The 23377-nt window shown below is 48.1% G+C and overlaps 1 protein-coding gene across 1 annotated transcript in view; it reads left to right on the top strand.

The window, feature by feature from the left end:
* The window catches only part of LOC140741695 (uncharacterized), a 92873-nt gene that overhangs the window by 51869 nt on the left and 17627 nt on the right, over positions 1 to 23377 (top strand). The window contains exons 16-23 of the mRNA XM_073071982.1: positions 5844 to 6043; positions 10303 to 10403; positions 12314 to 12421; positions 14215 to 14329; positions 15802 to 15965; positions 20190 to 20340; positions 20921 to 20994; positions 21628 to 21750. Of these exons, the coding sequence (XP_072928083.1) occupies positions 5844 to 6043; positions 10303 to 10403; positions 12314 to 12421; positions 14215 to 14329; positions 15802 to 15965; positions 20190 to 20340; positions 20921 to 20994; positions 21628 to 21750 (1036 nt within the window). The remainder of the gene's footprint in view (positions 1 to 5843; positions 6044 to 10302; positions 10404 to 12313; positions 12422 to 14214; positions 14330 to 15801; positions 15966 to 20189; positions 20341 to 20920; positions 20995 to 21627; positions 21751 to 23377) is intronic.

The raw sequence follows: 23377 nt of genomic DNA, 5'->3' as shown, positions 1-23377 counted from the left end.
GTAAACATGCTTTCACAATAACACTCCAATTCGCAATCTAATGGTTCAGTCTTTCGGGTGGCGCTCTGTTTCTTTCAGGAGGGTGCCTCTGGACCTGTGGGGTGGCATCAGGTTTGGTGGGTGTCTTGTCTAAGACAACATTCTCGGTTTCTGGTGTCACTTTGCTGTCAGTGACGTGACCATCACTGAGAGGCAAGTCCAGTGACTGTAGTGTGTCCGTCTTGTTGGATGCAATTGACTTGGGTGTTCTTTGGTTGATAGTGGACTACTTGACAGATAGACCTCAGTATGTGCGGTTGGGAGACTGTAGGTCTGACACAGTGGTCAGCAGCACAGGAGCGCCACAGGGAACCGTACTCTCTCCGGTCCTGTTCACCCTGTACACATCTGACTTCCAATATAACTCGGAGTCCTGCCATGTGCAGAAGTTCGCTGATGACACGGCCATAGTGGGGTGTGTCAGGAATGGACAGGAGGAGGAGTATAGGAAACTGATACAGGACTTTGTGATATGGTGCAACTCAAACTACCTGCGTCTCAATGTCACCAAGACCAAGGAGATGGTGGTGGACTTTAGGAGATCTAGGCCTCATATGGAGCCAGTGATCATTAATGGAGAATGTGTGGAGCAGGTTAAGACCTACAAGTATCTGGGAGTACAGTTGGACGAGAAGCTAGACTGGACTGCCAACACAGATGCCTTGTGCAGGAAGGCACAGAGTCGACTGTACTTCCTTAGAAGGTTGGCGTCATTCAATGTCTGCAGTGAGATGCTGAAGATGTTCTATAGGTCAGTTGTTGAGAGCGCCCTCTTCTTTGTGGTGGCGTGTTGGGGAGGAAGCATTAAGAAGAAGGACGCCTCATGTCTTAATAAGCTGATAAGGAAGGCGGGCTCTGTCGTGGGCAAAGTACTGGAGAGTTTAACATCGGTAGCTGAGCGAAGGGCGCTGAGTAGGCTACGGTCAATTATGGAAAACCCTGAACATCCTCTACATAGCACCATCCAGAGACAGAGAAGCAGTTTCAGCGACAGGTTACTGTCGATGCAATGCTCCTCAGACAGGATGAAGAGGTCAATACTCCCCAATGCCATTAGGCTTTACAATTCAACTGCCAGGACTTAAGAACTTTTTTTAAAGCTATTATTAATGCTTTTTGAGTTAGTGATTTAGATGCATATCATATTATTACTGAGTTAAGTATTGTATGTAATGAGTTTTTGCTACAACAAGTGTATGGGACATTGGAAAAAATGTTGAATTTCCCCATGGGGATGAATAAAGTATCTATCTATCTATCTATCTATCTATCTATCCAGTATCTGGTCCACATGACATCTCCGTGTCTGATCTCCAACATCCACTGTCTACATCAGTGGTCCCACGGGTGTCCACTTGTCTTCTCGGTAATCATGTGGTTGCAGTTTCTGTCCAATCTTGAAGCCCCTTCCTACTTCACGACAACTGGTTGAACTGTTAATTCTGCACTTCCCCTGTAGATCTGGTTTCAGCAGGTCTGTGTGAGATCCCAGATTCCTGTTCATGAACAGCACTGCAGGTGTTTGATTTGTCGTCGCTTGAACAGAGTTCTGATACACAAGAAGGAAGTTGTCCACCTTGTGCTGTAGAGAAATGCCCTCCTGGTCCATCGCTTTGATGGACGACTTGAAGGTCTGGATAAACCTTTCAGCTAGCCCATTCATTTACTGGGTGGTGAGGAGCTGACTCGAAATGTCTGATGCCATTTATCATCATGAACAGTCGAAATTCTTCTGACTGTACTGTGGTTCGTTGTCACTCACAATTTGCTGTGGTGAGCCGTTTCTGGCAAAGCTAGTCCTCAGAGTGGAGCCAGTCTTTGCTGAGGTGGTTGACTTCATCGGTATAAACTCTGGCCAATTCGAATGAGAACCCACGGCAATCAGGAACATGGAGTCCATGAATGGCCCAGCAAAGTCAATATGTGCACTTTGCCAAGGTGATGATGGCCACTCCCATGGGTGTAATGATGCCTCTGGGGTGCACTTTGAACTTTGTGGCATTCCAAACAGCTTTTGGTCAAGTGTTAATCTGATTTTGTACTTCCGGCCACCTCACGTAGCTCCTCATCTTGACTGTACGCAGGTGTCCTTCATACAGATTCTCTAACACTCTGGTGCCCAGTTTATAGGGAACCACAACACGAGATCCATACCTCAGCATTCTTGACATTCAGACAGTTGGTCTCGTCTCACTGAGAACTTTGGAAACAAAGGGTTATCATGAGCTGGTCATCCTTGCATGGTGATTTCATAGACTTTTGACGATGTCGGGTCATCCCTTGTTTCCCTTTGTATTTCGGAATTTGTTACTGGCAACTGGTCCCAGTATGAAGAATTTTCTTCTTCAGTTGCCAGTAGTGGAAGATGTGCCAAGCCATCAGCATTGCTGTGTTGCTTGGTACCCTTGAACTCTATGTCATAAGAGTGGGCTACTACGAACAGTACCCAATGTTGTAACCAGGTAGCAGTCATCACTGGAATTCCCTTCCTGGGATTGAAAGTGGACACAAAGAACAGGTAATTTGTCACTGGCATAAACTTTTGTCCATAGAGATAGTGGTGGAACTTTGTTATTCCCCATACTAGACTAAGGGCCTCTCGGTCGATCTGTGCATTGTTGTGTTCTGCACTCATCAGTGATCTTGAAGCAAATGCAATCGGACATTCAGATCCACCTTTCATAATATGTGGCAAAACGGCTCCAATGCCATAAGGAAACGCATTGCATGCCAGTCAGATGGGCAGGGATGGGTTATAATGGGTGAGCAGTTCATTGGAAGTTATTAGTCTCTTTGTTTCCTTGAATGCTTTTTCACATCTTTCTGACCATTCCCACTTTGCTCCTGTCTGTAAGAGTGTGTTCAATGGGTGCTGCATTGCAGCAATGTTTGGGAGAAACCGGTGGTAGTAGTTTAAAAGGCCCAAGTATGACCTGAGTTGTGGCACATTTTCCAGTTTGGGTGCCTGTAGCACTGCTTCAGTTTTCTCTTGTGACTTGTGTAAGCCATGCTTGTCAATGACAAATCCACAATAGGAGATTTCATTCTCAAAAATCTCACACTTCTCTCTCTTTGCGCACAGACCATGCTCACTCAGCCTGGTAAGCACTTTACCAGATTTTGGAGATGCTCTTCATCACCTTTGCCAGTCCCAATGATATCTTCAAGGTAACAATGAGTTCCTGGGATATCCTGAAGCACTTGGTCCATTGCTCTTTGGCAAACTGCTGGAGCTGATTCGACGCCAAAGACGAGATGATTATACTAGAATGATCCCTTGTGAGTGTTGATTTTGAGGAACTTCCTGCTTGACTTCTCAACCTTTATTTGCAGATAAGCTTGTGACAAGTCAATCTTTGAAAACCTCTCCCCGCCTGCCATAGATGCAAAAATGTCTTCTATTTGTGGCTGGGGATACTGCACATGACGCAGCCCCGGGTTGTTGCTCACCTTGAAACCCCCACATACACAAATGCCTCCAGCCTTCCCTTTCTTGATCATCAGGACGATGGGCATGGCCCAGTCGCTCCACTCAACCTTGGAGAGAATGCCAGACGCCTCCAAGCTCTGCAGTTCAGCATCCACTTTAAGAGAGTACGAAAGGCACTTGACGAGCTTTATGGAATCTTGGTGTTGCTGTTTCATCCAGTTCAATTCTGGCCCTCATGCCTTTGAGTTTACCTTCTCAATCACCTCCTCACTAGCATTAGCAGCTGTGTCAGTCTCTGCCAGTGCTACCATTTGGGCTGCAGTTTCCTGTTGATGTCACACTAAGAGCTTTGATTGAGTGCCAGTCTAGTTGGATTTTTCTCAATAATTCACGTCCAAAAAGTGCTGGCCATCCACTTTTCAATACATTGTGCTTGGCCTCCACTTACTTTCAGATTGCCTTTGGGAGACACTTTTTTACCTGTCTAAGTCTTTAGCATCCCTGAGGTCTTCTCCAATGGTATCTTAGGGTCTGTTGTCAACCTCAGAATTATGGACAAAGCCGACCCTGCTCCATTTTCAGTTTTACACTGGACACATCTATTGTAATCCAGATCATCTATTGTGATCTAGTTATGCAGTTCTAGGCATGACAGTTCACCTTTGTCAGACTCTATGTTGTCTGATTCTGTTTTACATTTGGTAACTTTATGCATTTGCTTAATTTTGTGTTTAAGACTTTCCACTTGATTGTGCTTTTGTCTACCTTGCACACTCTCTCTGTGTGACCTTGTCTGTGACACTTTCTGCAGACTTTATCTTTGAACCAACAGTCACTTGCATCATGGGAGGATTTGTCACATCAATAACATCTTTGTCTTTTTGCAGTATTCAGGGATATTTTGTGCATTTCACATTCTAGCCACCTGTTCTGTAGTTCTTTGCTGTATAGTCTCTAACGATATTGTAATGGTCAATGCCCATTCTAAGGCTAGGTCTCCTTCGGATAATAGCCTCGTTTGAGTGCTCTGGCTATGCAGGCCACATACAAGCCTGACTCTTAATGCATCAGAAAGTCCATCTCTAAAGTCACAGTACTGGGAAAGTTTGCGCATTTCTGCGATGTATTCAGAAATGCTTTAATCTCTTAACTGGTTCCTTTTGTAAAATCTAAATCTCTCAGTTATTGCCATCGGTTTAGGGCTCAAGTGATTTTGTAAAATTGTAACAATTTTCTCGAAAGTCTTGCTTGCTGGCTTTGCAGGGTTACTAAGTAACGTAAGAGACCGTTATGTACTCGGGCCCATTAAGCTAAGAAGTGCTGGCACTTTCTTATGCTCCTCCACATTGTTCAAGTTGCAATACATTTGAACCCTCTCAATATACAACTCCCAGCCTTCATTCGCACTATCAAGTTCATCAACTTTTCCAAATGAAGCCATCACCACGTTATTTTCACTTTAAATTTAGCCCGTCTCACTATTATTCACAAGTCCTTTGGATTTCTCATGCTATTTAACTCTTGTTGCTTTGTCCCGTAACTGTCAGTGCAGCTGGTGCTATTCTCTGACATTTAGGTTCATACTTGTCGCCAATTTGTTGTCTGTGCACAACTACATTTTGTTTCAATAAAAGCACGCAAGCGGAAGATGGTTGTAACTGGTGTATGGAGAGGGAGAGATTGCTCTGAAATAGATCCATACATTACAGTGTTCATGGGTTCAATGTCCATTCAGAAATCTGATGGCAGAGGGGAAGAAGCTGTTCCTGAATCGCTGAGTGTGTGTCTTCAGGCTCCTGTACCTCCTCCCTGATGGTGGCAATGAGTTTTAACCAACTTAGGGATCACAAATATGCTTGATAGGTATGACAGCTGATTCACATGTTGCCTGCTAAGAGTCTCTTAAATATTTTCGCTAATGTGTTTGCCTCTACCACCATCCCTGGCAGAGTGCTCCATGTACCCACCGCTCTGTGTATATAAAAAAAAACAAACTACCTCTGACGTCACCCTGTGCTTCCCTCTAATTACCTTAAAATTATGCCCTCTTGTATTAGCCATTTCTGTCCTCAGGAAAAGTTTCTGGCTGTCCACTCGATATTTGCATCTTATCATATTATTCCCCTCTATCAAGTCACTTCTCATCCTCTATCACTCTAAAGAGAAAGTCCCTAGTTTACTCAACCTTTTACAGCTGGTCAAACATTTCTACATTAATTTTCAGATATAAAGTTACGAGTATTGAGTAGTGATCCAAGTCTGATGTTAGCAATGCTCGCTGCTTGTTGGACTGATGAGTGTTGTGGGGGGAACAGATTCCAGTGCTTTTGCTGTTGCTGTGTTAACCCGGGCTGTCCCTTGGTTGATGTTGCAGTGGAGAGGAAGTGCTGAAGATCTGGGATGTTCAAGGGTATCTGCTGACTGAGGTTGTCCTGGATCACACCCTTACCTACGCCATCTTCCTGAACAACCAGGCTGATATACTGATGGGCTTCAAGAACCACCTCTTCCTCATCCCTCACCAGAAGATGCTTCTTGACCTCACAGAGACCACATCCGTCATTTCATCTAAAGGTGTGTAGCATCTCGTCAACCGACTGGAGGGTGTAGCCGTACTGTAGGAAGGCTTGATTGATGAACTGTGGTGTAGAGAAAGGGGTGGGGGGAGATGAGACCTGGAACCGGCTACAGAAAAAGATTCAGATTCAGAGTTATTTATCGTGTACATTGAAACATACGTCAAATTGTGTCGTGTGTGTTAACAACTAACATATCCTAAGGATATGTAACTGGCCTTCATGACTCCTCCTGTCCTCCTCTCAGGGACATCCAAACACACTGACCTGGGACAGCTCAGCATCCCAGGATGTCCACTGACCTGGGACAGTTCAGCATCCCAGGATGTCCACTGACCTGGGACAACCCGGCACCCCAGGATGTCCACTGACCTGGGACAGCCCAGCATCCCAGGATGTCCACTGACCTGGGACAGCCCAGCATCCCAGGATGTCCACTGACCTGGGACAGCCCAGCATCCCAGGATGTCCACTGACCTGGGACAACCCGGCATCCCAAGATGTCCACTGACCTGGGACAGTTCAGCATCCCAGGATGTCCACTGACCTGGGACAACCCAGCATCCCAGGATGTCCACTGACCTGGGTCAACCCAGCATCCCAGGATGTCCACTGACCTGGGACAACCCGGCATCCCAAGATGTCCACTGACCTGGGACAACCCGGCATCCCAGGATGTCCACTGACCTGGGACAGCCCAGCATCCCAGGATGTCCACTGACCTGGGACAGCCCAGCATCCCAGGATGTCCACTGACCTGGGACAACCCGGCATCCCAGGATGTCCACTGACCTGGGACAGCCCAGCATCCCAAGATGTCCACTGACCTGGGACAGCCCAGCATCCCAAGATGTCCACTGACCTGGGACAGCTCAGCATCCCAGGATGTCCACTGACCTGGGACAGCCCAGCATCCCAGGATGTCCACTGACCTGGGACAGCCCAGCATCCCAGGATGTCCACTGACCTGGGACAACCCGGCATCCCAGGATGTCCACTGACCTGGGACAGCCCAGCATCCCACGATGTCCACTGACCTGGGACAACCCGGCATCCCAGGATGTCCACTGACCTGGGACAGCCCAGCATCCCACGATGTCCACTGACCTGGGACAGCCCAGCATCCCAGGATGTCCACTGACCTGGGACAACCCGGCATCCCAGGATGTCCACTGACCTGGGACAGCCCAGCATCCCAGGATGTCCACTGACCTGGGACAGCTCGGCATCCCAGGATGTCCACTGACCTGGGACAGCCCAGCATCCCAGGATGTCCACTGACCTGGGACAGCCCAGCATCCCAGGATGTCCACTGACCTGGGACAGCCCAGCATCCCAGGATGTCCACTGACCTGGGACAGCCCAGCATCCCAGGATGTCCACTGACCTGGGACAGCCCAGCATCCCAGGATGTCCACTGACCTGGGACAGCTCAGCATCCCAGGATGTCCTTAATCACTCGTCCACATTCAGAGCAGTGCAGATAGTGGTGGCTGGGGTGAAGGGTTGATTTAATGTGGGTTCATTCGTGCCATGTTGTAGGATGTGGGTGATCATGGTCTTTCCATGACAATGATTGCTCTTGGGAAATCTTCCTACAGAAGCGGTTTGCAATTGTCTTCTTCTGGGCAGTGTCTTCACAAGACGGGTAACCTCAACCATTATCAATACCCTTCAGAGATTGTCTGCCTGGTGTCAGTGGTCCCATAACCAGGACTTGTGATATGCACCGGTTGCTCATACGACCATCCACCACCTGCTCCCGTGGCTTCACGTGACCCTGATTGGGGACTGAGCAGGTGCTACACCTCACCCAAGGGTGACCTGCAGGCTCGCGGAGGGAAGAAGCACCTCACACCTGCATTGGTAGAGATGCATCTCCATCCCTCCAAGCTTCTAGTGTGGGTGCACGAGTCCGAAAGCCGTGGTTCATAGAGCTCTGCAGTGTGGAAACAGATCCTTTGGCTCAGCTCATCTGTGCCTAACTAAGCTGGTCCCGTTTGCCTGTGTTTGGCCCATATCCCTTTAAAGCTCTCCATGTAGCACACACTCTCGAATCCAGGCAGCTTCCTGGTGAACCTCTGCTGCCAAGTCTCCACATTGCCAGGTAGAGCCCTTCCCTGCTGTCACAGGAAAGCAGCATCTGTCACCCAGACCCACCGTCCAGGTCAGAATCTCTCCTCACTGCTGCCATTGGGCAGGAGGTACAGGAGCTTCAGTCCCACACCACCAGGTTCAGGAACAGTTATTGCCCCTCGCCCATCAGGCTCCTGAAGCACGGTGGATAACTTCACTCACCACAACATTGAACTAATTCCACAACCTACAGATGCACTTTCAAAGTTCAAAATTAAGTTTATTATCAAGCTACATATATTAACAGCGTATACGGTCTGAGATTCATTTTCTTGCAGGCATTCACAGTAAGTCCAAGAAACATAATAGAATCAATGAAAGACTACTCCCAACAAGATGGACAAACAACCAGTGTGCAAAAGACAACGAACTGTGCAAATACAGATGGAAAAGAATGAAATAATAATGAATAAATAAGCAATAAATATCGAGAATCTGAGACGAAGAGTCCTTGAAAGTGAGTCCATAGCTTGTGGTAACAGTTCAGTGAAGGGGTGAGTGAAGTTATTATCTCTGGTTCAGGAGTCTGATGGTTGAGGGGTAGTGATTGTTCCTGAACCTGGTGGTGTGGGTCCTGAGACACCTGTACCTCCTTCCTGATGGCAGCAGCAAGAAGAGAGCATGTCCTGGGTGGTGGGGGTCCCTGATGATGGACGCTGCTTTCCTGTGACAACACTCCATGCAGATGTGCTCATTGGTGGGGAGGGATTTACCCGTGATGGACTGGACTGTGTCCACTACTCTTAGTAGGATTTTTTGTTCATGGGCATTGGTGTTTCTCAAGGACTCTTTATAGCTCACGTTCTCGTTATCTATCTATTTATTTTATTTGTATTTGTTCGGCTTGTCTTTTTCTCATTGGTTGGTTGTCAGTCTCTGTGTGTAGTTTTTCATGATTCTGTTGTATTTCTTTGTTCTACAGTGAATGCCTGCAAAAAATGAATCTCCGGGTGAATATGGTGACATATACTGCACTAACTTTGACATTATAATTTCCTTGAAATTTGAGGGACTTTGACAAAGGCCTCACTACTAAGCACATCAATAATGTTAATCACCCAATCATCATGGTTACCACTGGAGATGCCATGGACTTTGGCACGTCTGAGGGTTACTGTCACGGGAAGGGTGCATTCACCTGTCCATATTCCATGTGGGCTAACTTTCTTGGTCTTATTCAACTGTCTGTGAAAGTTGTTCCACAAGGTTCCCTCTTCTCCTCGCCCCCGGGATGACATTCTGCCTGATTTTCCAGCCGGATTTATTAGTGGTGAGCTTCTGCTGTAGGTTTCTCGATTTGAACCTCACCCTACCTCCCACCTCAGCAACTGTCCTTCTATCCATTAGGGAGAGTCTCTGTTGCAAAAGACGAGGTGGGGTGCACAGGAATCTCAACCGGGAATTTTTAAGTGTTGAGTGAAGCAGGAAGGACCAGGAGGAGGTAGATATTCCTCTCAGTCACAGATTCCTGGTGTTGGATCTGGTCCGGAGGACAGTACGACAGCACAACGCTTTATAGTGCCAGCAATCATTGAAGGGGTTCAATTCCAGCTGCTGCCTGTATGGAGTTTGTATGTTCTCCCTGTGTCCATGTGGGTTTCCTCCGGGTGCTCCGGTTTCCTCCCACAGTCCAGAGATGTACCAGTTGGTAAGATAAATCGCCATCGTAAACTGTCCCGTGATTAGATAAGGGTTAAATAGGGGTTGCTGGGCAGTGTGGCTCGATGGACAACAAATAAGTAAATGAATTCCCACTGCTGTCTGTAAGGAGTTTGCACGTTCTCCCCATGACCATGCTGGTTTCCTCCGGGTGCTCCGGTTTCCTCCCACAGTCCAAAGGCGTGAGGGTTAGGAATGCTGTGTTGGTGCTGGAAGTGTGGTGACGCTTGTGGGCTGCCCCCGCGGCACTTCTTCAGACTGTGTTGGTCTTTAGTGCAAATGACACATTTCCTGATACGATTCCATGTGCATATGACAAATGAAGCTAATTTTTACACAAGCAGACGCTGGAAAATACAGAATATCACATCAAAATGCTGGAGCTTGTTTTTATCTTTGGAGTATGGACTAAGTCAGAGAGGCTCCGGTGACCACTGACCTGTTCCCTGCCTGTTCCTTCAGCTCCAGAATCAGATATTTACGAGGACCCAAACATTAAATATGAGGACGTGTGGGTTGATCAACAGGAGACAGAGGTTCAGTTGGACATGGATTCCTATTTGGTACGTTGCAATGCCCCGAGACTTTATAGTTTATCTGCCAGCCTCTAAACCCACGGATACTAAGACTGTTCCATCTCGGTTCTGTTGCAAGCTGGGAATGTGTTTCACAAATTAATGCCAGCCCACAGAAAAGAGTTCATCATTGTGGCAGGAGTCGCACAAAGGACGGAGAGTTGACTTACATAAATGACACTGAGGGAGGGACGAGGTGGGTCTCGCCTCACGTCATCTGCTTGAAGTGTGCGATGGAGTGATATGCAGTCACTAACCCACAATACCCCTCCACTGGGGAGTGTGTGATGGGACAGTGGGGAGGGGAGATTCACTCTGTGTCTGACCCCGGGAGTGTGTGATGGGACAGTGGGGAGGGAGCTTCACTCTGTGTCTGACCCTGGGAGTGTGTGATGGGACGGTGTGGAGGGAGATTCACTCTGTGTTTGACCCTGGGAGTGTGTGATGGGACAGTGTGGAGGGAGTTTCACTCTATCTGACCCTGGGAGTGTGTTATGGGATGGTGTGGGGGGAGTTTCAATCTGTGTCTGACCCCGGGAGTGTGTGATGGGACGGTGTGGAGGGAAATTCACTCTGTGTTTGACCCTGGGAGTGTGTGATGGGACAGTGTGGAGGGAGTTTCACTCTATCTGACCCTGGGAGTGTGTTATGGGATGGTGTGGGGGAGTTTCAATCTGTGTCTGACCCCGGGAGTGTGTGATGGGACGGTGTGGAGGGAAATTCACTCTGTGTCTGACCCCGGGAGTGTGTGATGGGACAGTGTGGAGGGAGTTTCACTTTGTGTCTGACCCCGGGAGTGTGTGATGGGACGGTGTGGAGGGAGATTCACTCTGTGTCAGACCCCAGGAGTGTGATGGGACGGTGTGGAGGGAGATTCACTCTGTGTCTGACCCCGGGAGTGTGTGATGGGACGGTGTGGAGGGAGATTCACTCTGTGTCTGACCTGTGGAGGTTCCCCTTATAAATTTCACCTTTCACCCCTGACATGGAGTTCTAATCTCATCCAACTCCAGTGGAAAAAGTGTTTTTGAATTTATCGTACCTGTACCCTTCATAATGTTGTATACCTCTGATAAATCTCCCATCGATCCCCTACGCTCCAGGGAATAAAGTCCAAACCGATTCAACCTTTCTCTACAAGGCTGAATAGGTCATGCCTTCAAGTTCAAGTCTGCTGTCATCTGACTGTACACATATACAACAAACAAAACAATGTTCCACTGGACCACGATTCACCCACAAAACATGTATCATGCACAATACATAAACCAAAATATTACCATAAATCAAATGTAATTCCAAATGCATGTCGTGTGCAGCACAGGTAAACAGCTCCCTGTCCTAGTGACCAGACCTCAGTGATGGCAGAGTGTTCACTAGTCTCACCCCTGGGGGATGAAGCTGTTACCCTATCTGGCAGTCCTGGCCCTGATGCCCCTGTACCTCCTTCCTGATGGTAGTACTAACAGCCCATTATGCCGCTGGTGTTTTGGGCAGCAGTGAAGGTCCTGACAGTAGTGGGTCAAAGATATTATGGGACGGGTAGCAGGGATCCTCAGCAAGGCTTCATCTACACTGCTCCTGGTAAATGTCAAAAATAGAGGGGGGGGGGTGGAGACCCCCGGTGATCTCCTTGGCGGATTTTACTGTCCTCTGTCGGGCCTCGCAGCCTCCGTACCACACGATGATGCGGCCAGAGGACAGTCGATGGCGCTGCTGTAGAAACTGATTAGATTGGGGGTGGGGAACCTTGCATGTCTCCATCTCCTCAGAAGGTGTAGACACTGTTGTGCCTTCCTGCATAGTGACGAGGTGTCATGGGTCCGTTATTGGACGGTTAAGGTGTAGAGAGAAGCAGTTGGTTACTTGCTGACCCGTGGCCTGGCTTGATCTTTCAGGCACCCTTCCAGGATAGAGTGCCGCTGCTGGCTGAGAGGAAGGCCAGCACCGCCTCAGAGATCCGCTCAAGTGCAGAAGAGGAAAAGACTGCAAGTACAGAGCATTCTGTAAGTCCGACCTGTGGCAGCTGCTGACACAGATCTCAGCTGCAGAGGATTTGCCTCAGGCACAGAACAAACTTCACAAAACAAACTGCGTGACCAGAATCCATATTACCGTCTGTGCCTCAGTAATCTACCGAGGGAGGGTCACACTGTGGGGGGGGTGTTACCGAGGGAGGGTCACACTGTGGGAGGGGCGGGTACCGAGGGAGGGTCACACTGTGGGAGGGGTGTTACCGAGGGAGGTTCACACTGTGGGAGGGTGGTACCGAGGGAGGGTCACACTGTGGGAGGGGCGGGTACCGAGGGAGGGTCACACTGTGGGAGGGGTGTTACCGAGGGAGGGTCACTGTGGGGGGGTGGTACCGAGGGAGGGTCACACTGAGGGAGGGGTTCACACTGTGGGAGGGGCGGTGCCGAGGGAGGGTCAGACTGTGGAGGGGTGGTACTGAGGGAGGGGGTCACACTGACAGAGGGGGTCACACTGTGGGAGGGGCGGTACTGAGAGAGGGTCACACTGTGGGAGGGGCTGTACTGAGGGAGGGGGTCACACTGTGGGAGGGGCGGTACCGAGGGAGGGTCAGACTGTGGAGGGGTGGTACTGAGGGAGGGTCACACTGTGGGATATACCTTCCTAATCTCCCTGTCTACCTGTGTAAAAACCTTCCTGGAGCTATGGATTTGGACTCGTCTGCATATCCACACTATTAAGGGTTAATTATAGTGTACATTTACACCTGAATTCTCAAAATATTTTAAAGATGAGCTTTATTATTGTATTCAGTTCTGGTCACGTCACTACAGGAAGGATATGGATACTATGGAGAGAGTGCAGAGGAGATTTACAAGGATGTTGCCTGGATTGGGGAGCATGCCTTATGAGAATAGGTTGAGTGAACTCGGCCTTTTCTCCTTGGAGAGATGGAGGATGAGAGGTGACCTGACAGAGGTGTATAAGATGATGAGGGGCATTGATCATGTGGATAGCCAGAGGCTTTTTCCCAGGGCTGAAATGGCTAACATGAGAGGGCATAGTTTTGGAAGTAGGTGTTGGAAGATGGGAGATGTTGGATGTGAGTTTTTCACACAGGGAGTGGTGGGTGTGTGGAATACGTTGCAGATGAAAGTGATAGAGGCTGATACGATAGGGTCTTTTTAAGAGACTCTCAAATAGGTACACAGAGCTTAGAAAAATAGAGGGCTATGAAGCAGGGAAATTCTAGGCAGTTTCTAGAGTAGGTTACATGGTCGGCACAGCATTGTGGGCCGAAGGGCCTGTAATGTGCTGTCGATTTCTATGTTTCTATTTGTCACATGTACATTGAAGCATCCAGTGAAATGTGTCATTTGTGTTAACAACCAACAGTCTGAGGATGTGCAGGGGCATCCTGTAAGTGTCACCACGCTTCTGGTGCAAACATAGCACGTCCAGGTCTTACGGACCCTAACCCATGTACCTTTGGAATGCCCGGATACCCGTCAACCATCAGCTCCTGAACTGGTGTGAATAACTTCACACTCACCACAATTTGCGGGTATTGTCTTCTTTTGTTGGTTCTTTATCAGTCTTTATTAGTTATCATTTTTTATAAATTCCATTGTAGTTATTTTTGTCGGAATGTCTGCAAGACAATTCTCAGGGTAGTATATAGTGACAGACATAGTATGTACGTTGGCAATAAATTTACTTTGAACTTGGATACCCATGTGGTTATGGGGTGAAACTGCAAACTCCTTACTGACAAGAGACTAAATTAACAGCATGAACTCTACTAAAGGTTAACCTCGTTGCAATTCAGATCATAAGCGATAATCAGACAGTCGGCTTGACCCCAGAAGGTTCCCCCGTCAGTTCACTGCAGACTGTGGATCAAGAGAGCCCGGACGTCCTACAGACACAGGTGGATGAGAAAGGTAAACGTGCGGTCCTCCCTTGCACGTTACAGTGACGGTCAGGAGAGCTGGGTTCACAATCTCACAGAGTTACCCCATCATTGACTGGTGTAGAGGCTCCTCTGCCTGCTCTGGACATCACACTTGTAATGTTCCAGCATGTGGAGTGTGTGATGGGACAGTGCGGAGGGAGATTCACTCTGTGTCTGACCCTGGGAGTGTGTGATGGGACGGTGCGGAGGGAGATTCACTCTGTGTCTGACCCCGGGAGTGTGTGATGGGATGGTGTGGAGGGAGTGTGAGATGGGACGGTGTGGAGGGAGCTTCACTCTGTGTCTGACCCCGGGAGTGTGTGATGGGACGGTGTGGAGAGAGATTCACTCTGTGTCTGACCCCGGGAGTGTGTGATGGGACGGTGTGGAGGGAGATTCACTCTGTGTCTGACCCCGGGAGTGTGTGATGGGACGGTGTGCAGGGAGTGTGTGATGGGACGGTGTGGAGGGAGATTCACTCTGTGTCTGACCCCGGGAGTGTGTGATGGGACAGTGTGGAGGGAGATTCACTCTGTGTCTGACCCTGGGAGTGTGTGATGGGATGGTGTGGAGGGAGATTCACTCTGTGTCTGACCCTGGGAGTGTGTGATGGGATGGTGTGGAGGGAGCTTCACTCTGTGTCTGACCCCGGGAGTGTGTGATGGGACGGTGTGGAGAGAGATTCACTCTGTGTCTGACCCCGGGAGTGTGTGATGGGACGGTGTGGAGAGAGATTCACTCTGTGTCTGACCCTGGGAGTGTGTGATGGGACGGTGTGGAGGGAGATTCACTCTGTGTCTGACCCCGGGAGTGTGTGATGGGACGGTGTGCAGGGAGTGTGTGATGGGACGGTGTGGAGGGAGATTCACTCTGTGTCTGACCCCGGGAGTGTGTGATGGGACAGTGTGGAGGGAGATTCACTCTGTGTCTGACCCTGGGAGTGTGTGATGGGATGGTGTGGAGGGAGATTCACTCTGTGTCTGACCCTGGGAGTGTGTGATGGGATGGTGTGGAGGGAGATTCACTCTGTGTCTGACCCCGGGAGTGTGTGATGGGACGGTGTGGAGAGAGATTCACTCTGTGTCTGACCCTGGGAGTGTGTGATGGGACGGTGTGGAGAGAGATTCACTCTGTGTCTGACCCTGGGAGTGTGTGATGGGACAGTGCGGAGGGAGATTCACTCTGTGTCTGACCCTGGGAGTGTGTGATGGGACAGTGTGGAGGGAGATTCACTCTGTGTCTGACCCCGGGAGTGTGTGATGGGACAGTGTGGAGGGAGCTTCACTCTGTACTGTCTCTTTTCTGGGAGTGTTGGATAATAATACAAATTTGCCTGTGTAATATTTCTTGCTGCCTTGTGGACCTGCTGCTCACCCTGTGGTTCTGTACAACATATTGGCATTTATAAACAATCATGGACAGTGGTATCTTCTCCTGATCACGTTGTTTACCTCTCTCTAGAGTCTGAATCGAGTGTGGAATATGATGAATCTGTGCAGGAGAGTACTTCAGAGGGTTTGCTGTCGATGATCTTGCCCCCAAGTCCTTCGATGAGTTTGTTGTCTGCCATCAGTGAGATTGAACTGAGTGCAGGGGAAACGCCCCCCGTGCACGCACTGCTCAAGGTACCCCGGGCAAGAGTGCCATTGCACAGGCTCGTTGCAACAGGAAGCAGGAAGCGGCCCTTCAGCCCATCTTGTTTATGCTCAGCACAATGTCCCTTCGCCCACAGATGGTCACTATTCCCCCATTCCTTACCGTTTGTGTGTCTGCCTAGTGACCTCGTAAAAACTGTTGTTGTATCTGACTCTGCCCCCATCCCTGCTAACCTGTTCCAGGCAGCCACCAGCCTCTCTGTAAGCAAATTGTCTACAAATCTCCATTAAACATCCCCCCCCACCTTGAAATTATTCGGTCATCATGTGTCCTGTCGTATGACGTGGGCGATCGTGGTCTTTCCATGACCGTGATTATTCTGGGCAGATTTTTCAACAGAACTGGTTTGCCATTGCCTTCTTCTGGGCAGTGTCTTTACAAGATGGGTGACCCCAACCATTATCAATACTCTTCAGAGATTGTCTGCCTGGTGTCAGTTGTCGCATAACCAGGGCTTGTGATTGGCACCAGCTGCTCATACGACCGTCCACCACCTGCTCCCATGGCTTCTCATGACCCTGATCAGGGGCTGAGCAGGTGCTGAACCTTGCCCTAGGGTGAGCTGCAGATTCACTATTCACTATTTCTACTCTGACTAGAAGACTATGTCTAGTCTTCTCTTAATCGGATATATGTTGCATATTTCTCCTTAGATTCCAACACTGTAAAAGAGCTTGCAGATTCCTAAAAAAACTCTTCCCCTCTCAGTTTAAACCTGTGCCCTCTGATTCTCGATTCCCCGTCCCTGTGGATAAAAGGACTGTGCACATTCACACTGTTTCTGCCCCTCGTGATTTCACTCACCTTTACATAGTCAGCTCTCAGTCTCCTAGACTCTGCTGAATAATGTACTGAAAGGTTCAAGTTCAAAAGTTCAAAGTAACACCTATTCCACACACGTCACCACATACAACCCTGAGATTCTTTTCCCAGCGCATACTCGGCAAATCTGTTGAGCACAAACTGTGCAAATAGCAATAAATAACGAGAGCATGAAACTACAGGAGAAAGAGTCCATGAAGTGAGACCATCGGCCATGGAAACTCCAGAAATAGAATGAGAGTACTTATCCCCTTTTGTTCAAGAGCCTGATGGTTGAGGGGTAGTAACTGTTCCTGAACCTGGTGGTGCGAGTCCTGAGGCTCCTGTACCTTCTACCTGATGGCAGCAGTGAGGAGAGAGCATGGTCTGGGTGGTGAGAGTCTCTGATGATGGATGCTGCTTTCCTATGGCAACGTTTCATGTAGATGTGTTCAATGGGTGGGAGGACTTTAGCTGTGAGGTACCAGGCTGAATCCACTACCTTTTGTAGGATTTTCCACTCAAAGGCATTGGTGTTCCCACACCAGGCTGTAACGCAGCCAGCCAGCACACTTTCCACCACACATCTCTAGAAGTTTGCTGAGGTTTCTGGTGACATGCCGAACCTCCGCAGACTCCTGAGGAAGTGGAGGTGCTGTTGTGCTTTCTTTGCAAATACATTTGTATGTTGGGTTCAGGACAGGGTCTCTGAGATCGCAATATCCAGGAATTTAAAGTTGCTGACCCTCTCCGATGAGGACTGACCGATAGATCTCTGGTTTCCCTCTCCTGAAGTCTACAATCCTAGACTGTCCAACCTTTCCCTATAACTCAGGTCCTTACACAGATGTCTGTGCAAGTCCTTTCTAGTTTAACAACGTTCGTCTTACGAAAGGGGAACTAAAGCTGAACACAATACTCTAAAACCAAATACAATATTCCAAAACTGAACACAGTATTCCAAAAAGTCAGCTGTTTATTCTTTTCCATAGATGCTGCCTGGTCTGCTGAGTTCCTCCAGCATTTTGTGTGTGTTGCTCAGGATTTCTAGGATCTGTGGAATTTTTTGTGTTTATTTATTAGTACTATTGTCTCTCTATCTATCTATTCTATCTGTTAATCTACCCGTCCATTCATCTGTCTATCCATCTATCTATCTGTCCATCTGTCTATTTACTCTGTCTGTATATCTATCTATCTCTCTGATCTACCTATCTGTCTTCAGTCCATCTATCGTCTTTCTGTTTATCTATCTATCTTTCTATCCTTTCTGTCAATCTATCTATTGATGTCTATCTGTCTATCTATCTATCCTTTCTGTCTATCCATCTGTCTATCTCTCTGTCTGTTTATCTATTTCTCTGTCTGTCTATCTCACTGTCTGTTTATCTATCATTTCTATATTTGCTTTTCATTGCTTCTAATGCATTCCCTTATAAGACCATAAGACATAGGAGAATTAGGCCATTTAGCCCATCGAGTCTGCTCTGCCATTCAATCATGGCTGATCCTTTTTTTTTCTCCTTCTCAACCCCATTTCCCAGCCTTCTCCCTGTAACCTTTGATGCCACATCCAATCAAGAAACGATCAAACTCTGCCTTAAATACACCCAGTGACCTGGCCTCCACAGCTGAACGTGACAACAGATTCCACAAATTACCAAGTACTCCATCACCTTGTCCTTAACATTTGTCTCTAACATCGTCCCAACCACTGAGGTCAGGCTAACTGGTCCATAATTTCCTTTCTGCTGCCTTCCTCCGTTCTTAAAGAGTGGAGTGACATTTGCAGTTTTCCAGTCCTCTGGCACCATTCCAGAGTCCAATGATTTTTGAAAGATCATAACTAATGCCACCACAATCTCTAACACTACCTCCTTCAGAACCCTAGGGTGCAGTTCCTCTGGTCCAGGTGACTTATGTACTTTTAGGTCTTTCAGCTTTTTGAGCTCCTTCTCTCTCGTAACAGTAACTGCACCCACTTCTCTTCCTTCACACACTACAATATCAGGCACACTGTTAGTGTCTTCCACAGTGAAGACTGATGTAAGATACTCATTTAGTTCATCAGCCATCTCCTTGCCCCCTGTTATTATTTCTCCTGCCTCAATTTCTAGCAGTCCTATGTCCACTCTCATCTCTCTTTATTTTTTATATACTTGATAAAGCTTGTACTATCCACTTTCATATTATTTGCTAGCTTGTTTTCAAATTTCATCTTTTCCCTTCTGATGATTATTTTAGTTGCCTTCTGCAGATTTTTAAAAACTTCCCATCCTCTATCTTCTCACTAATTTTTGCTTTGTTGTATGTCCTTTCTTTTGCTTTTACAATAGCTTTGACTACCCTTGTCTGCCATGGTTGTACTATTTTACCATTTGAGTATTTCTTCATTTTTGGAATACACATGTCCTGCACCTTCCTCATTTTTCAAAAACTCACACCATTGCTGCTCTGCTGACATCCCTGCCAGCATCTCCTTCCAATTTACTTTGGCCAACTCCTCTCTCAGACCATTGTAAGTTCCCTGACTACATCAGACTTTACTTTCTCCCTATCAAATTTCAAGTTGAACTCAAATCATATTGTGATCACAGGTTCCTGAGGGTTCTTTTACCTTAAGCTCCCTGATCGCCTCCAATTCATCACATAATCCCCTCCAGTTCATTATATAACACCAAATCCAGTATAGCTGATCCCCTAGTAGGCTCAATGACAAACTGCTCTAAAAAGCCATCTCATAGGCATTCAACTCACTCTCGAGATCCATTACCAACCAAATTTTCTGAATTGATCTACATGTTAAAATCTTCCATGACTACCATAATATTGCCCTTTTGACATGCCTTCTCTATTCCCTGTTGTAATCTGTGGTCTACTTCCCAGCCACTGTTGGGAGGCCTGTAGATAACTGCCTTTTACCCTTGCAGTTTCTTAACTCAACTCACAAGGATCTTCCGATCCTATCTCACATCTTTCTACTGATTTGATGCCATTCTTTACCAGTAGAGCCACACCTCCCCTTTGCCTATCTTCCTATCCCTCCGATATAATGTGTAACCTTGGCATTCAGCTCCCAACTACAACCATCCTTCAGCCATGATTCAGTGATGCCACAACATCATACCTGGCAATCTGTAATGATGCAACAAGATCATCCACCTTATTCTACTGTGAATGCCCACAGGGAAATGAATCTCGGGGTTTTATACGGCAACATATATGTAAAGTACTTCGATAATAAATTTATTTTGAAGTTCGAAGGGCAGTGTACCATAAACCACCTTCTCCACCCTGTCAACTTGTGATTATTTAATTGTATGTAAACCATTGAATGATGTGGATTTGTGTCTGCTCTACCCCCACCCCACCCCGCCCTGGGAATGTGGCAGCTGCCCAGCCCTGACGTCTCCTTGACAGAGAGCAGGCTATCAGAAAACCTGAGAAAGCAGCTTCACATCAGCCGAGCGGTCGTGGCGATCAACAGGCTGCAGCCGTGCACCGAGGCTAACTTGGCTGACAACACTGAGGTGATCAGAAGAGGTAGGACTGCCCTGCACACAGGAGCAGAATTAGGCCACTCAGCCCATCATTTCTTCCCTGCCATTCCATCGTGATTGATTTGTTATCCCTCTCAACCTCTTCTCCTGCCGTATCCCTGTAACCTTTGATATTCTTACTAATCAAGAACCTGTCCAACTCCAGTTTAAATTGACCCAATGACTTGGGCTCCACAGCTGTCTGTGGCAATGAATTCCACAGATTTGCCTCCCCATAAAGAAATCCCTCCTCATCTCTGTGTTTAGGGATGTCCTATTCTCATTCAGATGCAGGGGTTCGATCCCCACCACTTTCTGTAGAGTTTTGTAACGTGACCAGGTGTGTTTCCTCCGGGTACTCCAGTGTCCTCCCACGTTCTGAAGACATACGGGTTACGGTTAGTGAGTTGTGGGTGCTGCGTTGGTGCTGGAATTGTGGCGATACTTGAGGCCTGCCCCCAGCACGTTCCTCGCCGTTTTCATTTGACACAAGCGATGCTTCAATGTACATGTGACAATAAAGCTAATCGTTAATGCTGAAGCTAATCAGAAGCTGAGTTTGTTTTCGTCTTGCCCTTTGGTAGGTCTGAAAATTGACAGATTCTTGACTGCAAACAAGCCACTGACCCAACAACAGGCGGCCTTCCCATTAAACTCGGTAATGTCTCTGGAGGGGCCAGGACAACCCCGGGCACAGTGATACTTTCAGTGAGGGATGACCCCACCAGCTCCCTCATCGTGGGCACTGCCTTAACGGGACACAGAGGTCCATTCCGAGAACTTTAGAGAGAGAGAGAGGGTTGATACTGAGGGAGGGTCACACTGTGGGAGGGGTGGTACTGAGGGAGGGTCACACTGTGGGAGGGGGCGGTACCAAGGGAGGGTCACACTGTGGGTGGGTCACACTGAGGGTGGGGCGGTACTGAGGGAGGATCACACTGTGAGGGTCTTTACTGAGGGAGGGTCACACTGTGGGAGGGGCGGTACTGATTCAGTGTTCATGGTGACAGCAGGGTAGAATTGTTGCATGCGGTAACTCACGCTCCTGAAGCCCCTCCCTGATGGTAGTAATGAGAAGAGGGCATGTTCCTGATGTGAGGGTCCTTCGTGATGGATGCCACCTTCTTGAAACATTCAGATTGTTTGGAGGGATGGGTGTGAGGATGAACATTCCCCTGGGGTGGGGTATCGGCGTCTCAAAATAAGGGTCAGCCAGGTCAGTTCTCCCCCCATTGCATGTGTTATTAGAGTGGGGCAGCTTTCTAAGATGTGCTTTTGCATTTTTGTTTAGAATGAATTAAACCAGCTGCTGTTCTTGAATATTTATAAGAATAAGTTGCTTCTCCAAGGAAAGAAGAGAAAGAGAAATAAAAAAGGCCCAAGATCGAAGATGATCATCCCGGAGTATTTTCAGGTGAGCTGGAGTCCATATGTCTCCTACTGAAGCCCCAACAACACAGCAACTGACAACAGCCAGTTCACCTTTCCTCTGCCCAGGCCCTGTGCTCCGAAGCACTGGGATCCGCACCAGCACTGGATTCCCTGCTGATCCCCACTGGCACTGGGTTGAACATCAACCCTCACTGGCACACAGCGTCAAGCTGATCCACACTGGCATCTGGTGCGATACTGATTTACACTGTGACCCAGCGGCAACAGATCCACACGGGGAACCAGTGCAGGGACACATGGAAACCTCACTGAATCCCAGAGTACAGAGACACACTGTGCCACACTGGTCCCCAGTGCAGGGACACGGTGAGTCACACTTTGCCACACAGAGTCCCAATGGTTTGTTTGATGTTTGGGCAGTAACAGGCCCTCCATCCCACTGAGCCTGCGACCATGTGACCAATTTACCTACTGTCCCGTATGCCTTTGAAACGTGGGAGGAAACCAGAGCCCCAGGAGGAAAGCACCTGAACGTACAAACTCCTCACAGGCAGTGGCAGAATTGAACCCAGGTCACCGGCGCTGTAATTGTGTTCCACCAACCATGATAGGCAAGCCCATTTCAGTGAGGTTTGTTGATGAAGTCGTGCACACGCTGGGGAAAGGGGAACTGGTGGGTGCAGCATCAATGCTTCTAATGGAACATGAGTGCTGAGAGTGTAGGGGGAATGTGCCGGTCTGGTTAACAGGTGGACAGGCGAACAGGGAACAGAGTGCGGGCGTATGTCAAATCAAGACAAGTCGCTTTTTGTTGTCATTTCGACCATAAACTGCTGGTACAGTACACAGTAAAAATGAAACAATGGAACTCCAGGACCATGGTGCCACATGAAACAACACAAAAACTACACTAGACAACAGACCTACACAGGACTACATAAAGTGCACAAAACAGTGCAGGGCAGTACAATAATTAATAAATAAATAATAAACAAGACAATAGGCACAGTAGAGGACAAGTTTCAATATAATAAATGATGTAGATGTCAGTCTAGACTCTGGGTATTGAGGAGTCTGATAGCCTGGGGGAAGAAACTGAGACCATAGTCTGGTTGTGAGAGCCCGAATGGTGTGGTACCTTTTCCCAGACAGCAGGAGGGAGAAGAGTTTGTATGAGGGGTGCGTGGGGTCCTTCATAACGCTGTTTGCTTTGTGGATGCAGCGTGTAGTGTAAATGTCTGTGATGGCGGGAAGAGAGACCCCGATGATCTTCTCAGCTGACCTCACTATCCACTGCAGGGTTTTGCGATCCGAGATGGTGCAATTTCCGAACCAGGCAGTGATGCAGTTGCTCAGGATACTCTCAATACAACCCCTGTAGAATGTGATGAGGATGGGGGGGGGGGTTGGGAGATGGACTTTCCTCAGCCTTCGCAGAAAGTAGAGACGCTGCTGGGCTTTCTTTGCTATGGAGCTGGTGTTGAGGGACCAGGTGAGATTCTCTGTCAGGTGAACACCAAGAAATTTGGTGCTCTTTACGATCTCTACCGAGGAGATGTCGATGTTCAGAGTCCGTAGTGCTGAGAGTGTAGGGGGAGTGTGCCGGTCTGGATAACAGCTGGACAGGCCAACAGGGAACAGAGTGCGGG

Source organism: Hemitrygon akajei, chromosome 19, assembly GCF_048418815.1.
Source record: "Hemitrygon akajei chromosome 19, sHemAka1.3, whole genome shotgun sequence".
Lineage (NCBI taxonomy): Eukaryota > Metazoa > Chordata > Chondrichthyes > Myliobatiformes > Dasyatidae > Hemitrygon > Hemitrygon akajei.
This window is presented reverse-complemented; position numbering and strand designations above follow the sequence as displayed.